This window comes from Pipra filicauda, unplaced genomic scaffold, assembly GCF_003945595.2.
Source record: "Pipra filicauda isolate LSUMZ 115617 unplaced genomic scaffold, ASM394559v2 scaffold957_size45340_pilon, whole genome shotgun sequence".
NCBI lineage: Eukaryota > Metazoa > Chordata > Aves > Passeriformes > Pipridae > Pipra > Pipra filicauda.
Genome location: NW_024105150.1, coordinates 12060 through 28631, shown reverse-complemented (window position 1 = coordinate 28631; position 16572 = coordinate 12060). Strand labels below are relative to the sequence as shown.

Genomic DNA, 16572 nt, shown 5'->3' with positions numbered 1-16572 from the left:
AAACAGCTGTCTAAGCCAGCAGCCTGGGACAAGAAGAGAACAGTGCTGAGCACCACGTGGGCCCCCAGGGTGCAAAGGAAAAGGAAAGGAAAAGCTGTTGGTGCAGATGATGGTGGCAGTTGTGTTGAGGTACTGATGGCAGTCCTGTGGAGAGTTCCAATCCCAGTCCTGTTGGAGTTCTGCTCCTCCTCTCGATGCCACGAGTGGTAGCAGAAGTGCCCAAAGCCCAAGAGTAAATGTGCTCAGGTTCAGGTGGGGATGTGCAGCACCTCCCCCAGGGCAGGGAGTTTTCCAGTGGGTGATTTAACTCTGTGAGTCCCGGGGTATTTTTGGAGTGTGTGATGGTCTGGGTGTTGCAGCTGCCTGTTCTGCCAGTCCAAGGCGGCCCATTGGCAGAGATGACCCCTCGGGCTGGGGGTGAAGGTGCTAATGCCTCCCCAGAGGGGAGTTCTGACAGCAGAGTCCTGGGTGTGAAGGCAAAGGAACACTCCTTGCACAGTTCTTTCATGGCCAGCTTGTAGGCTGAGGTGTCAGGTGGGCCCTGGGCAGCTGCTGCAAAGGATCCATTCTTAAGAGTCCCTCAGAAATGCCCCAGAGGGTGTAAAATACACAGTTTTGGTGACACCCACCCAGTGATAAACTGGTCCCGGCCCCTGCAACTAGGAGAGATTGCGCGGGTTGGTTACCATGGCAACCATCATACACTCCCATTGCTATGGTCAGTTACCATGGCAACCATCCTACATTCCCATTGCTCCAGTCATTTCTAGATCCCTTTCCCCACCCACAACATGGGGGAGCCCAGTTCCAGTTCCATCTCCGTCTGAAGAACCATTCCGACGTCTTGAGGGACGGGGAAAGGGAACTCCAGGGGTTTCTTCAGGGGTTTCTCAGGCCCCGAGCCTGGAAGGGAGAGGTGCCCTCCCCTCCCCCCAGCACCCACGTGGTCCCATGACTGGTACAGAGACAGCACACCGGCATGGAGAGGAGGCAAGAGAGAGTTTATTGTTGGGGGTTGTTACATTTATAGGGTTAGGGAGAATCCCAGGTTAACCAATTAGAAGTCTCAAGGGGCTTAAAGGAACACCCAATCACAGGAAGGGGTGAACAAGGTCCAATGGGAAACACCTCAGGACACCTTCCCAGGACATTCCATGGGAGATAACAGTTGTCGTGGGGGGTGTTGGGAAGAAGAAACACGTGTTTGCAAAGGGACCACAAAGAGCCAGTTTAAGACATGTTTAAACAACAGTTTTCCCATATAATGCAGCTTTAGTGCCACAGTCAGTAACCATGGCAACCATACTTCCCACTGCTATGGCCAGTTACCATGGCAACCATCACACATTCTCACTGCTACCTTTGGTTACCATGGTAACTATGAAACTTCCCACTGCTACAGTCTGCTACCATGGCAACTATCATACATTCCCATTCCTACAGTCGGTTACTATGGCAACCATCATACATCCCACTGGTACAGTAAGTTACCATGGCAACCATCATACATCCCACTGGTACAGTCAGTTACCATGGCAACCAGCATACATTCCCACTGCTACCATTAGTTACCATGACAACCATCATACATTCCTGTTGCTACAATCGGTTACCATGGCAACCATCATACATCCCACTGCTACAGTCAGTTACCATGGCAACCATCATCCATTCCCATTGTGATGGTCACTTACCATGGCAACCATCATACAGTCACGTTGCTACGGTCACATTCCATGACAACCAGCATCCATTCCCGTTTCTACAGTCAGTTACCATGGGAACCCTCACACATTCCCATTGTCATGGTCGGTTATCGTGGCAACCATCATACATTCCCATCACTATGGTCGGTTACCATGGCAACAGTCCCACCTGTTACGGTCAGTTACCATGGCAACCATCATACCTCCCACTGCTACGGTCAATTACCATGGCAACCATCGTATATTCCCATTGCTACAGTCAGTTACCAGGGCAACAATCACACATTCCCGTTGCTACACTCGGTTACCATGGCAACCATTGTACATTGTCATTACTATAGTCAGTTACCATGGCAACCATTGTACATTGTCATTGCTATAGTCAGTTACAATGGCAACCATCACATTTTTCCATTGCTCCTTTCAGTTACCATGGTAACCATCATACATTCCCATTGCCATGGTCAGTTACCATGGCAACCATCGTATATTCCCATTACTACGGTCAGTTACCATGGCAACTATCATACATTCCCATTGATACACTCAGTTACCATGGCAACCATCATACGTCCCACTGCTACAGTCAGATACCATGGCAACCATCATACACTTGTGTTGCTACGGTCGGTTACCACGGCAAACAGCAAACATTCTGGTTGCTAGGGTCAGTTACCATGGCAACCAGCAGACATTCGCATTGCCCATGTCAGTTCCCATGGTAACCATCAGACATTCTCTTATAGGTCAGGAATTTAAGAGTGTTTGTCTTTCCCCTGCCCCCCCCAGTGCAGGAGAGACGGAGTTGGAGTGGAAAAGGGGGGGATGGGCTCAAAGGCTTTCCTGAAGTCAGAAGAGACACATCCCCAGCCTTTCCCTCAGCTACTGAGGGGCTCATTGTGTCAGAGGAGGAGACCAGGTTGGTCAGGCAGGACCTGCCTTTCCCAACCCCACACTGGCTGGGCCTGATCCTCCTGCCCCAGGGGTGGAAACACAGTCCAACCGTCTGTCATGGACTGATCCAGGCCACACTAGAGAAAGGTGAGGCTCCCGAACACATCCAGTACATCGATGACATCATTGGAGGGGGGGACACAGCTGAAGAAGTTTTCAAGAAAGGACAGAAGATCATCCAGATTCTCCTCGAGGCCGGTTTTGCCATCAAGAAGAGCAAAGTGAAGGGACCTGCCCAAGAGATCCAATTCCTAGGGGTGAAATGGCAAGATGGACGATGCCAGATACCAACAGACATCATCAGCAAGATTGTAGCCATGGCTCCACCCACAAACAAGAAAGAGACCCAAGCTTTTCTGGGAGCCACAGGCTTCTGGAGGATGCACATCCCAGAATACAGTCAGATTGTGAGCCCTCTTTACTTTGTGACCCGTAAAAAGAACAATTTCCAGTGGGGTCCTGAGCAACAACAAGCTTTCAGGCAGATCAAGCAGGAAATTGCTCTTGGACCAGTCAGGACGGGACCAGATGTAAAGAATGTACTCTACACTGCAGCTGGAGATAAAGGTCCCTCCTGGAGCCTCTGGTCAAGGTGCCTGGCGAGACGCGAGGGCGACCACTGGGTTTCTGGAGCCGAAGCTACAGAGGTTCTGAGGCCAATTCCACCCCTGTGGAGAAGGAAATCTTAGCGGCGTATGAAGGCATACGAGCAGCTTCAGAGGTAATTGGTACCGAAGCACAGCTCTTCCTGGCACCCCGATTACCAGTCTGGAGCTGGATGTTCAAAGGGAAGGTGCCCCCTACGCATCATGCCACCGATGCCACGTGGAGCAAGTGGATCGCTTTGATTACGCAACGTGTCCGAATCGGGAACTCGAATCGCCCTGGCGTCTTGGAAATCATAACCAACTGGCCTGAAGGTGGGAACTTCAGTCTGGCAGAAGAAGAAGGAGAACCAGTGAGCCGAGCTGAAGAAGCTCCACCGTTTGATCAGCTGCCAGACGAAGAGACACGCTATGCCCTTGTGCAAGTTTCGAACTGGCTTCCCGCCAAGCTCCCGAAACCCGACAACAAGGACCCGCCTCCCAGAGAGGGAAGAGAAAAGAAAGAGCCCAAACAGCCAAAGCTATAGCAAAAATATATATATATATTTTACATAGGAGACAGATCCTCTACTCAGTGCTGATGGGCAAACGCTCCTAACAGACAAAACCTCCATTCTGAATCGATGGTCTGAACACTTTCAGACTCTTTTCAGTACCAACTGTATAGTCCAAGATTCAGCAATTCAGTCCATCACACAACAACCGGTAAAATATGAATTGGATACTGCCCCCACTTTAGGAGAAACCCTCAAGGCCATACAGCAGGTGAAAATGGGCAAGGCAGCTGGGATTGATGGAATTCCACCAGAAATCTGGAAACATGGGGGCCTTGCACTCCACACCAAATTTCATGAGTTCGTGGTGCGCTGTTGGGAGCTCAGTGAACTACCATCAGACCTTCGTGATGCAGTCATCATCACTTTGTATAAGAAGAAAGGTATCAGATCAGATTGCTCAAACTATCATGGTATTACTCTGCTCTCCATTGCTGGCAAAATCCTGGCAAGAATACTCTTGAACAGACTAATACCCACTATAGCAGAAGGTATCCTTCCTGAAAGTCAGTGTGGTTTCAGAGCCAACAGGAGCACCACAGACATGGTATTTGTCCTCAGACAACTGCAAGTGTAGGGAACAGAACAAAGGTCTCTATGTAACCTTTGTCGACCTCACCAAGGCTTTTGACACTGTGAGCAGAAAAGGTCTGTGGCAGATTTTGGAACGTTTAGGTTTGTCCCCCCAAGGTCCTTAAAATGATCATCTCACTCCACGAGGATCAGCACGGCCAAGTCAGATATGACAACACACTTTCTGAGCCCTTTTTAATTAAGAATGGTGTGAAACAAGGCTGCGTTCTCGCTCCTACCCTATTCACCATCTTCTTTAGCATGATGCTCCAAAGGGCCACGGCAGACCTCGATGATCAGGACGGTATCTACATTCGATACCGTACTGATGGAAGCCTACTCAATCTAAGGCGCCTGAAGGCCCACACCAAGACCTAAAACCATCTTGTCCGGGAGCTGCTTTATGCTGATGACGCTGCCCTTGTTGCCCACACAGAAGCAGCCCTGCAGCCTTTAACATCCTGCTTTGCAGATGCTGCTGAGCTCTTTGGACTGGAAGTCAGCTTAAAGAAGACAGAGGTCCTCCATCAACCTGCACCTCAGGAAGTCCCCCATCATCCCCACATCACCATTGGCCAATCGGAGCTCAAATCAGTCCAACAGTTTAATTACCTCGGTTGCCACATCTCCTCAGATGGTAAGATCGACGGAGAGATAAACAGATTAGCAAAGGCATACAGTGCTTTTGGAAAACTCCACAAAAGAGTATGGTGTAATAAACACTTGAAGAAAAGCACCAAGATCAGTGTTTACAAAGCCATAGTGTTGTCGACTCTCTTATATGGCTCCGAATCATGGGTCATCTACCGCCACCACCTGCGTCTCTTAGAACGCTTCCATCAACGCTGCCTCCGCACAATCCTAAACATCCACTGGTCAGACTATGTGACCAACACATCTGTTTTAGAGCAAGCATCTGTCACAAGTATTGAGGCCATGTTACTGAGAACGCAGCTGCGATGGGCAGGGCACGTCTCCAGGATGAAGGACCACCGCCTCCCTAAGATCTTGCTCTATGGTGAACTTATCACTGGCTGCCGCAAGAGAGGAGCTCCGAAGAAAAGATACAAGGACTCCCTGAAACAACATCTCAGCCTTGGCCATATTGATCACCATAACTGGTCCACCCTGACCTCAAATCGGGAGGCCTGGAGACACACCATCTATAACGCAGCTGTCTCCTTCGAGAACACTCGCAGGATCACTCTTGAGGAAAAAAGACAGCGCAGAAAGAACCGTGTATTGCAGAATACACCATCTAAGGAGTCTTTCTGCTGTGCCTTTTGCAATCAGATATGTCTGTCACGTATTGGCCTCATAAGCCACCAGCGTGCCTGTAACAAATGTGGATAGAGCCTTCCCAAATCTTCGTTCGCGAAGCCTAGCCATGATGATGAGACAGATACACAAAACGAGAATACCACACACCACAATTCCAGAAATCCCAAACAACTCCCCAAAAAGGGAAGAGGGGGAGGTGTTGCAAAGCAATTTAAATTAGTAGTAAAATGGCTAAGGCTTAGTAGAAGAGTAGGCCTAGAAAGCAACACTCCAAAGTAGCAACCTTGTTTGTGTGTGAAGTGGAAACCATAATCAAAGGATTTAGTCAGGCATGTATGTAACGATTTGTTACCTAGGATGTGGTTAAGGTCTGTTAAACAGTTTCTAGGGATAAGACAACTTAAGCAGATTTATGATTGGAGTAGATGATTATTAATTGTTATCAGTATGAAGTATGAGCTTGTTTGCAACTGCACCTGGTTTGCTGTGGAAACTGTAACTGTTTTGCTGTGGAAACTGCACGTAAACTTGTTTGTATATAAAAGCTGAACTGAAAATGAGGGTCTTCGGAATCCTGACTTTGGACGCTAGTCCTCAGGTTCCCGGGCCCCGAATAAAGCACCGCATAAACCGGCACTCTGTTGGTTTGTGTTTCTTTTGGTTACGGGCAACAGAGGGAGAAGGGAGAAGGACAAAAAGGGGCAAGGACCGAGCAAGTCAACCAGCCAACCGAAGGCAAACTAGCAAAAATCTCACCACTTCCCTTCGAACAAGCAGGATGGCTGGACACGGCCCAGGGCTCCCCCCTCACGTGTGGCAGATAACAGCAGTCACTGTGGGCCTCAGCTCCAGATAAGCCAGACTGAGACAGGGACCCACCGTTCTCGAACCTCGCCGGAAAGCAAGAGCGCGAGGTCCCTCCTGCTGGCTTTATTTATACCTCAAGTTACGTAAAGGAATAGCATGGAAAACTTCCGTGATCACCTTCCTAGTTCCTTCTTGGTTACAAGCTGGTCTCCAGGAAGGCCTAGAGTGAAACCACCACAGCCCTTTTCACCGATGGCTCCTGCCGTATTGTAGGGAGGAGCTGGAAGTGGAAAGCAGCTGTTTGGAGTCCCACCCGATGAGTGGCAGAAGCCACTGAAGGTAAAGGCGAATCGAGTCAGTTTGCGGAACTCAAAGCAGTCCAATTGGCCCTGGATATCGCAGAGAGAGAAGGATGGCCAAGGCTCTACCTGTACACCGATTCGTGGATGAGAACCAATGCCGTATGGGGGTGGCTAGACTGGTGGAAAGAGGTGAATTGGAAGCGTAGAGGAAAACCCATCTGGGCTGCTGATCTGTGGCAAGACATCGCTGCCAGAGTGAAGAAATTGAACGTGAGAGTCCACCATGTAGATAACCACGTGCCCAAGAAACGAGCTAATGAGGAACATGCTAATAACAGACAGGCAGACCGAGCTGCACAGGTCAAGGTATCACAAGCAGACCTAGACTGGCAGCAGAAGGGAGAATTGTTCCTAGCTCGATGGGCCCATGATGCTTCAGGTCATCGGGGCCGAGATGCCACTCATAGATGGGCACGAGACCGCGGGGTGGATTTAGCCATGGATATCATCTCTCAAGTTCTCTGTGACTGTGAAACCTGTGCGGCTATTAAGCAGGCAAAAAGGTTGAAGCCCCTGTGGTATGGTGGACGCTGGGAGAAGTATAAATATGGGGAGGCCTGACAGATTGACTATATCATGTTGCCACAGACCCGCCAAGGTAAACGCTGTGTGCTTCCCATGGTGGAAGCAACCACAGGATGGTTGGAAACATACTCGGTACCGCATGCAACAGCCCAAAACACCATTCTAGGTCTGGAGAAGCAGGTCCTGTGGAGACAGGGCACTCCAGGGAGGATTGAGTCAGACAACGGGACTCATTTCAAGAACAGCCCAGTAGCCACTTGGGCACAGGAGCATGGGATTGAATGGGTCTATCACATTCCATATCAGGCACCTGCTGCAGGAAAAGTAGAAAGGTGTAATGGACTGTTGAAGACAACCCTAAAGGCACTAGGTGAGGGAACTTACAAAAATTTGGATAAGAACTTAGCCAAGGCCACCTGGCCTTGGGACCTGTGGGTGCAGATGCAGGAGCTACAGGACAAACTGGACCAGGCCCGGAACCAACTCCGGAAGCTGCACAGAGAAAAATGGGGCCTGGAACGGAAGAACCAGCTACTCGAGGAGTTCAGGGAGCAGCTCGAGGAGTCCCAGGAGACTCTACATAAAGAGCTCAGGGAGCGGGAGAGGAGAGAGAGCACCCTGAGCTCCAGAGTATGGTGAGTAAAGCACTGAAACATCCCCCAAAACTGCCCCAAATCCAGCAAAATCCGCCCAAATCCCGTAAAAAACACCATCAAAATCCATCCAAGTCCTTCCAAATCCTCCTGAAATCCACCCAAATCCCGTAAAAAAACCTCTCAAAATCCATCCAAATCCTTCCAAATCCCCCTGAAATCCACTCAAAATCCCAGGAAATCCTGCAGAACTGAGCTGAAATCCTTTGAAATGGAGCAAAAATCCTTCCAAACCCACTCCAAGTCTGTCAAAAATCCACTGAAAATCCCCCTCCAACCGGAGCTGTGGGAAAGCTGCCTCCGAGTGGGGTGAGGGAACCACCAAAATTCCCCTGAAATCCACCCAAACCCCCGCAAATTCCATCAAGAATCCCTCAAAACCTTCTGAAAATCCACAAAAATTGACCTCAAGTCCATGCAAGTCAACCCCAAACCCCTCAAGATCCCACAGAATTTCCCCCAAAAGCCTTCCAAAAATTCCCCAATTCCCTCCAACTTCTCCACAATTTCCCCAAATCGCCCCAAATTCCAGAGATTTCCTCAAAATCCCTCAACATGGGAATTTTCTGAGATTCTCTCAAGGCTCCCCACAGAAAGTCCCCAAAACCCTTCAACAAATTCCCCAATTCCCCACAAAACCCCCTCCAAAATCGCATCAATTCCCTCCAAATTGCCTTCAAATCCCCCAAGCCCCTCGAGGTTTGGGAATTCCAATTTGTGAATTTGGGGGATTCAGGGGGAAATATGGGGGGAAAGTCAGGGGATTTGGGGGCATTTGGGTGGAAATTCAGAGACACCCAGGGAATTTGGGGGGAAATTCAGGGAATCTGGGGGGAAATTTGGGGGGAAATTCCAGGCATTTGGGGAGTCAGAGGGAGGATTTGGGAATTCTGAGAGGGGTTTGGGAAGGGATTTGGTGGGGATTTGGTGGGAATTCAGGGGGAAATTCAGGAAAATTCAGGGGGAAATTCAGGAAAATTCAGGGCATTTGGGGGATCAGAGGGAGGATTTGGGAAGAATTTCGGAATTCTAAGGGGGAGTTGGGAACTCCGGGGGGCTCGGGACTTTTGGGGGGGGGCTTTGGGAAGAGGTTTGATGGGAATTTGGGGGGGATTCAGGGAGAAATTCTGGGACTTTCCCGCAGCTCCCTGGAGTCAGAGCTGGAGCAGCGCCTGCAGGAGGAGGAGCAGAGGTGGAACGTCGTAAATATCTCGGAGAACACAGAGGTTTGCGGGGGACCTGGAATTCCCAAAAACTTACGGGGGGAAAAAACCGGGGAAATCCGGAGCCGTTTGGGTGCTTTGTGGGGCGAAATCCGCCAGGGGGCGCCAACGCAGAGGAAAAAAATCTGAGGGTGGCAGCAATTCCCGGTCTTTTGAGCCCAAAATTCCTCATGGGGGGCCCGAAAACATGGGAAGAGTCAAGGAAAAAAGGCAAGAAATGGGAATTCGCACCGGTGTTGCTGGTTTTTGAACTGAAAACACCTCAGAATATGGGAAAAATGGGAAATTTGCACCAGGTCTGGCGGTTTTGTGCCCGAAATCCACCAGTGGTGCCAAAAAAAAAGGTGGGACAATGGGGGTTTGCACGGATTTTGAGCTTTTTGGCATTGAAATCTCTCAGGGAGCGCCGCAGAATTTGGGAAAGGAAGAAAAAAAGGGAATTTTCCACTCAAAACCCCTTGGGGGGAGCACCTCAAAATTCTCATGGGAAAAATGGGAATTTTTACCAATTTCACGATTTTTCAGCCAAAAATCCCACCGAGGATGCTGAAAAACCGAGAAAAAATTTGGAATTTTCACCAATTGTGCTGCTTTTGACATCAAAATCCCTCAGGAGGTGCCTCAAAAATCTGGAAAAAATGGCACTTTTTTACCCATTCTGCCATTTTGGAGTCAAAATCCTCTTTGTGGCACCTCAAAATTTGGGAAAAGTCAGGAAAACCTTGGGAATTTTGCTCCGATTCCACTGTTTTTTTCCCTTTTGGTGCCATTTCCCCCCCGTTCCTCCCCAAACTCATTGGAGGCAGGTCAAGGACCATCTCCACCTGCAGTGGCACAAGATGGCCTCTCTCCAGGAGGTACAGAAATCACAAAAATCCCTCCGGGATCAGCAGGATGAACAGATCCACCATCTGGAGATGGAGCGCCGCCACCTCCACAATGACACCCAGGAGCCCAAAGTGGGTCCGGGGCAGAGGGGGGCATTTTATAAGGGGAACATCCCCTAAACTTTCCCAAAATTCCTAAATCCCGTATTTTTCCCCGTTTTCCAGGACAACATCCCCTTGTTCTACCGCGTGCGGCCCGTGCTGCCGGAGGAGTCGGAGCGGCAGCGGGGGCTGCAGCACCTGCACTTCTCCCCGCAGAACTCCACAACACTCATTGTCACCCAGCCCGACGAGGTGAGAAGGGCTGCACCCAAAAATGCCCTTTTTCCCCTCAAAAATCCCTTCTTTGCCTTCAAAAATGTCATTTTTTCCCTCAAAAATCCCTTTTTTCCCCTCTCAAAAATGGCCCTTTTTCCCCTCAAAAATTTAGTTTTCCCCTCTCAAAAATGTTGGGTTTTCCCCTCAAAAATCCCTTTTTCCCCCAGCAAAAACATTTTTTTCCCCTCAAAAATGTCATTTTCCCTTCTCAAAAATGTCATTTTTTCCCCCTCAAAAATGTCCTTTTTTTTCCTTTGAAAACATCATTTTTCCCCTCAAAAATCCCACTTTTCCCCCTCCAAAATGCCCTCTTTTTGCAGCAAAAAAAGGCCTTTTTTGGGCAAAAATGTCCTTTTTTGCCTTTGCCCCTCTTGTTTCCACCCCTCCAACTCCCCCTTTTCCTTCAAAAAATCCCCTTTTCCCCCCCAAATCCTTTTTTCCCCCAAATTCCCATTTATTTCCCAGAATTCCTGTTTCCCCCCCCAGCATTCCCAAAACCCCCTCAGAATTCCCCAGGCCTTCCCAAAATCCTGCCAAAATTCCCTAAATATCCCCCCAATTTCCCCCTGAAACCCCCAAATTCCCTGATTTTCCCCTGAATGCCCCAACATTCCCTGAATTTCCCCCCAACCTGCTAAAATTCCCTGATTTCCCCCCCGATGCCTTCAAATAATGTGAATTTCCCCCAAAATTCCCCAAATTTCCCCCCAACCCCCTGAAATTCCCTGATTTGGGGGAAAATTTGGGATCCAGGAGAGATTTTGGGGGAAGTTTGGGATTCGGGGGGGATTTGAGGGGCTTTGGGGGGCTTTGGGGGTCACAGGAGGGTTTGGGGGGTCCTGGGGGAGTTTTGGGGGGATTTGAGGAGGTTTGGGCAGTCAGAGAGAGGATTTGGGGGGTCCGGGGGGGCTCACAGAGGGTTTTGGGGGGGATTTAGGGGAGTTTGGGGGGTCCAGGAGGGGGTTTGGGGGGGATTTGAAGGGGTTTGGGGGAGTTTTGGGGGGATTTGGGACGGAATTTAAGTTGGAGTTGGGAGGGGGTTGGAGGGTCCAGGGGGCAGTTGGCGGGGATTTGAGGGGGTTTGGGGGTCACTGGGGGAGTTTTGGGGGGTCCTCAGGGACATTTGAAGGGGTTTGGGGGGTCCCAGAGGGAATTTGGGGGGTGACAGAGGGGGCTTGGGGGGTCTGGGGAGAGGTTTGAGGAGGTCACAGAGGGGCTTGGGGGGTCCGGGGGGAGTTTTGGGTGGGATTCAGGGGGGTTTGGGGAGGTCGCAGAGGGAATTTGGGGGGTCACGGGAGCATTTGATGGGGCTTGGGGGTCACTGGAGGGGTTTTGGGTGGCCACGGGGGGTTTGGGGGGTCTTGAGGCTGGTTTTGGGGGTCTCACCTGCCCCCATCCCCCCCAGGTGAAAGACCACATGATCGGCACCCCCAAGCCCAACCGGAAGTGAGATCAAGCCCCGCCCTTCGCTCCGCCCTTCACCCCGTTTTTATCTTTTTTTAAAAACAAAAGAATTAATAAAGATTTGCGTGTGCTCAGCGTTGATTGGCTGCCGCTGTCACATGTCTTGCCCAAAATGGCCGCGCTTTGTTCCTCCTTAAGGAGAATCCCGCTTGCTAATATTATAAGTGATCTAAAGAAATTTGCTGCTCAAAATGGGAAAAAGTTAATCCAGTTGCTGTATTGTGTTAACTGCTTTGTTGGAATTATAAGTTGACGAGTTGTGCAATGCCTAACCACAAGTTCTGTAAGCTGTGGAATGATTAACACAACGCAAGAATGATTTAGCATATTGTATTTTGGAGATGTTTGTTCTAAGCATATTAATAGGAACCAATATGGAGGGGTAGACCACAAGGAGTCCGGGTGATCAACCGTCATCCTGATGGTAATTTCCAGGACCACGGCTTCATAGAAATCAATGACTTTGAAATTCTTGGTGGATTGCCCGCGAAAGGAGGAACCAACCCCAAGTTGGCCCGCGAAGAGGGAACCAAGCAGGATGCAGCCCGTGAAACCTCCACCAATGGACTGATGACATGACTTTGGGGGGAGGTGACATCAGAGGGTATAACAAGTGCTGTTTCTGTTCCTCTTTGCAGACAGTGGTAGGAACTGAGGTTTCCTCCGGTCGCCCGGCTGACCGTTTTTGCTTGTTGGCATTAATAAATCTTTTATTACCTTGCAACCCAAATTATAGCCTCATTTCACTTATTACACTGATTGGCTGCACCCGTGTGGCGGCGCGGCTGCCACCATTTTGCTCCGCCTGTTGTGGGTAAATGGTCCCATTTACACCTTAATTCGGGCTGAGGTATCTCTCCCTAATGGGATCAGAACACCTGGGCAGGGACACCTTCCACCACACCAGCTGGCTCCAACCCCGTCCAACCCCGCCTTGGACACTTCCCACGGTGGGGCAGCCACAGCTTCTCTGGGCAACCTGGCCCAGGGCCTCACCTCCCTCCCAGGGAACAATTTCTCCCCAAAAGTCTCATCTCCCAGAGGTCACTCCCTGGGGCCAGGCTGCAGTGTGTTCCTCCCCAGCACTGCCTGCCTGCAACAGCCTGGGCCGACACAGGAGGGCTTCCCCTCGGCCACCCCCACCTAAGGCAGCAGTTGCTCTGGGCTGCTCCTCACAGATCCCTGTGCCATCAGCTGCAAAGCTCTCAGCAAGGCTGTCCTAAAGGAAGCTGCCCTGGGAAAGCCAACGTGCTGCAGCTCCAACAGGGAAAAGAATCTCAGAATCAGGAAGGTTGCAAAAGAGCTCCAAGATCATTGAGTCAAACTGGGACCTCTCCCAGGGGGCTCCCTGAATCCCTGTAACCAAGCCCCGGCACTGGGCTCTGCGTGTGGCACCGGAGAGGCGAGGGGCCCTGGCCCTCAGCCACTGCCATCCTTGCCATGGCCCTCACACATCGCCCCTCAGCACTGAGCCATCGCCCCTAGGCATGGCCCCTCAGTGCCCTCGCCCTCAGCCCTCCCCCTCAGTGCCCTCGCCCTCAGCCATCGCCCCTCAGCCCTCAACCATCGCCCTCACCCCCCCAACTCCCTTTGAAATCCAGCCCGGGGCTCGCCCCGGCCTCACACAGGGAGCTGCCGTGCTCCAGCTGTCCCTCAGCACTGGGGGAGGATTTGTGCTCACCCCAGGGCTGGGGCTTTGCAGCTGTTGTTTCAGTCCTTTTTTAGAGCCTGCCTCTGAAGAGAAGCCCCCCAGGAGAACAGAGTCCGCTGCAGGAACCAACATCCTCACCCTAACCAAGGGATGACACAGCACTTAGTGCTGCAAAGATTGCAGCTGTTCCCAGGGCACAAAGAAAGCTGAAACTGCTCCACTTGCATGTGCTTGCCCATCTCGCTCTAAAATAACATCCCAAGATGTCAGTGTTCAAGACAAGGGCTTAGATTGAGGTGGACTGTGCTGGGGGGCCTTTTAAACCCAGCCTCCTGCCTGACCTCACTGCTGCTGGAGGTGCATGGACAGCGCTTGGAGTCTTTCACTTGGATTCATATGTTTCCTGGAACGTTCCCTTTCCTTGTTTTGCTGTTCAGTGGAGATAAGGATTTTCTTCCAAGTGAGAACTCTCCTCCAGTCTTTTCTTCAGCTCCAGAAATGGAGCAGATTCATCAGGCACTTGGGTGAGAAGAGAGAGTTCCTGAAAAGCAACCCTTGGAATGGAAACAGTGAGTCAAGAGGCAATGTCTAATGTTGTTCTTGGTGCAGAAACTGAAGTTCAAGCTAAAGAAGAAGGACAGAGAAATGACCTCTCAAAGACAACAAACTGTCCTGGAGGTACCGAGAGTTTTTTTGGGTTTTTCTTTTTTTTTTGCATTGGGCCTTACATTCAGCAAGAGAGGATGAAACACAAGAATCATTTTGGCATGGAAATACTTGTCTTCATAAACTTGCTCATTGGAAAACTTGGTATCTCTTGATTTCTCCTTGTGATAGCTCTGGGTCTTTCTCATCCTCCCCCTGCACAGCTCTGGGATTCTCCCCTCTTCCCATTGGGCAACTTCTTGGACTCTCCCATCTGCCTCCCATTGGTGCAACTCTTGACTCTCATTTTCTCCCCACAGGTTGAGCTCTCGCACTGTCCCACGTTCTTCCCATGGCTGCAGCTCTGGGCCGCTCAACTTTCCCCAGTGGAACACTTAGATGTTGCCTTTGCAATGATTTTTGGGTGGACCAAAGAGCTGGGAAAACAGCTAAAAAGGACTTGTTTGCCCACATCAAAACTGTGCTTGCTTCCTGACAAAGATGACTCCCTGGCAATAGTCAGACTCAGAGCGTGTCTGTGCAGGCTTGGCCGGACAGGCTCCACAGTCCTGGGGCAAATGTGTTTGCATGCCAGTTCTTGGTGAGCCGGGTTCAAGGGGCAGGTTCAGTTTACCTTTGGAGAGAATGCACACACCTGCCCTCCCACCCGCAACTGGGAACTCTCCTACTGGGAGAGCTGGGAGCTGAGCAGTCCCTCCTCACAAATCCCTAAGTGGTACCTGAGTTTTCTAATGCATAACTATCTAGAGTAGCAAAAAAAGGACACGTGTACATTCTTTTCTCATGCCTCACAAATTTCAATAGAAAAGACACAAATTCTGAAGGTATTTGAACAGTGTTCTCTCTTTCTTTTCTTTGCAATTTCCTGGGAAACCACATTGCAACAGTGGCCTAGTTTTAAAAAAATACAAGGCAATATTTTTATTATTATTTTTTATATTTCTATTATCTATTTAAATATGAGAACATAATGTAGTATAAATATTTTTATATAATAATTAGCATAATATTTGATTTTTCTTTATTATTTTCATTTATTTTTATTTTATTTGCTTTGTTTCAGTAGTACTCTTTCTTTATTTAAATCAGGATAAACTAAGAAAGAATCAATAAATTGTTGCTAAATAACAAAAAGGGAGTTCCAAATCCATTAAAAAATGAGCCAGAATTCCTATGGTCAGGTGTCTCCAAATCACCCCATGGCTGCACCAAGGTAAAAATCACCTGTGGAGATATTGGGACCAGTTATGTGAGAGGAGACACTAAACACACAGGTTTTAGTCTCTTATCCCAAACAGAGTAAAAAACTATTGTTTTATCACAAACAAACTAAGTTTTTAGTCTTTTTGCAACAGGAAACAACTTTTATTGTGCTAGTCTGTTTTACCTGGGGTTCAAAAGGCACAAGAAATAAATAATAAATAAATTAGAGTTAAATAACCTTGGGAAAGGGGAATGGCTTTCATGGGGACTTCATTGCACACTGTTTCTGCCACGGCTCAGGGCCAAGAGTCCTTTCCTTGCTCCAGCGTGGGCTTCCTCCTGTGGCAGACAGTTCCCCGGGAACTTCTGCTGCAGGAGTCCTTCCACAGGAGCAGTCCTTAAGGAATCGATCCAGTGGAGGTGCCTGTGGCAATGCAGTTTCCTAGGAAATTACAAAGAAAGGAAAGACAGAACACTGCTCAAATTACTTCAGGATTGGTGTCTTTTGCAAGGGGCCTGGAATTCCCAAAAACTTACAGGGAGGGGAGAAAAAAAATTGGGATAATCCAGAGCCAGTTCCTCCCTGATGTCCCCAAACCCCTCCCCAATGTCCCCAAACCCCGTTCCTGATATCCCCAACCCTGGGTGTCCCCCCAGGAGCCCCCTGTGCCCCCCCAAACACTCGCCCTGGGACCTGTGGGTGCAGATGCAGGAGCTACAGGCCAAATTGGACCAGGCCCGGAACCAGCTCTGGAAGGTGCAAACAGAGAAACGGGGCCTGGAGTGTCTAAACTAGGAGCTCAACAAGTGCCGGGAGCAGCTCCAGAGGGAGCTCATGGAGTCCCGGGAGCAGCTCAAGGAGTCCCAGGACAACCTCCACAGAGAACTCAGGGAGCACGAAAGACGGGACAGTAACCTGAACTCCAGAGTATGGTGAGCAAAGCACCGAAACATCCCCCGAAACTGCCCCAAATCCAGCAAATCAGTCCAGCAGTTTAATTACCTGGGGGGCCTCATCTCCTCGGACGGTGAGATTGACGGAGAGACAGACAACAGGTGAGCAAAGGCATCGAGAGTTTTGGAAGGCTCCATCAAAGAGTTTGGTGAAATAAACACCTGAAGAAAAGTACCAAGATCAGT

At 49.8% G+C, this 16572-nt stretch overlaps 1 protein-coding gene across 1 annotated transcript; it reads left to right on the top strand.

The window, feature by feature from the left end:
* The first annotated feature begins 6741 nt into the window (after positions 1-6741).
* Positions 6742-16228, top strand: LOC120325354 (kinesin-like protein KIFC1). Its single transcript, XM_039391385.1, has 6 exons — positions 6742-8002; positions 9165-9246; positions 10050-10202; positions 10296-10424; positions 11854-11894; positions 16090-16228. Exons 1-6 carry the CDS (start codon positions 7419-7421, stop codon positions 16226-16228), a joined length of 1128 nt encoding a protein of 375 aa, XP_039247319.1. The 5' UTR covers positions 6742-7418.
* Positions 16229-16572: the final 344 nt, after the last annotated feature.

Bases quoted from the DNA above. Each gene is read 5' to 3' on its own strand.
- LOC120325354 (XM_039391385.1), top strand. From the start codon at position 7,419: ATGTTGCCACAGACCCGCCAAGGTAAACGCTGTGTGCTTCCCATGGTG. The intron at 10,425-11,853 runs GTGAGAAGGGCT...CATCCCCCCCAG, and splicing joins TTGTCACCCAGCCCGACGAG to GTGAAAGACCACATGATCGG. The intron at 11,895-16,089 runs GTGAGATCAAGC...GTGTCCCCCCAG, and splicing joins ACCCCCAAGCCCAACCGGAA to GAGCCCCCTGTGCCCCCCCA.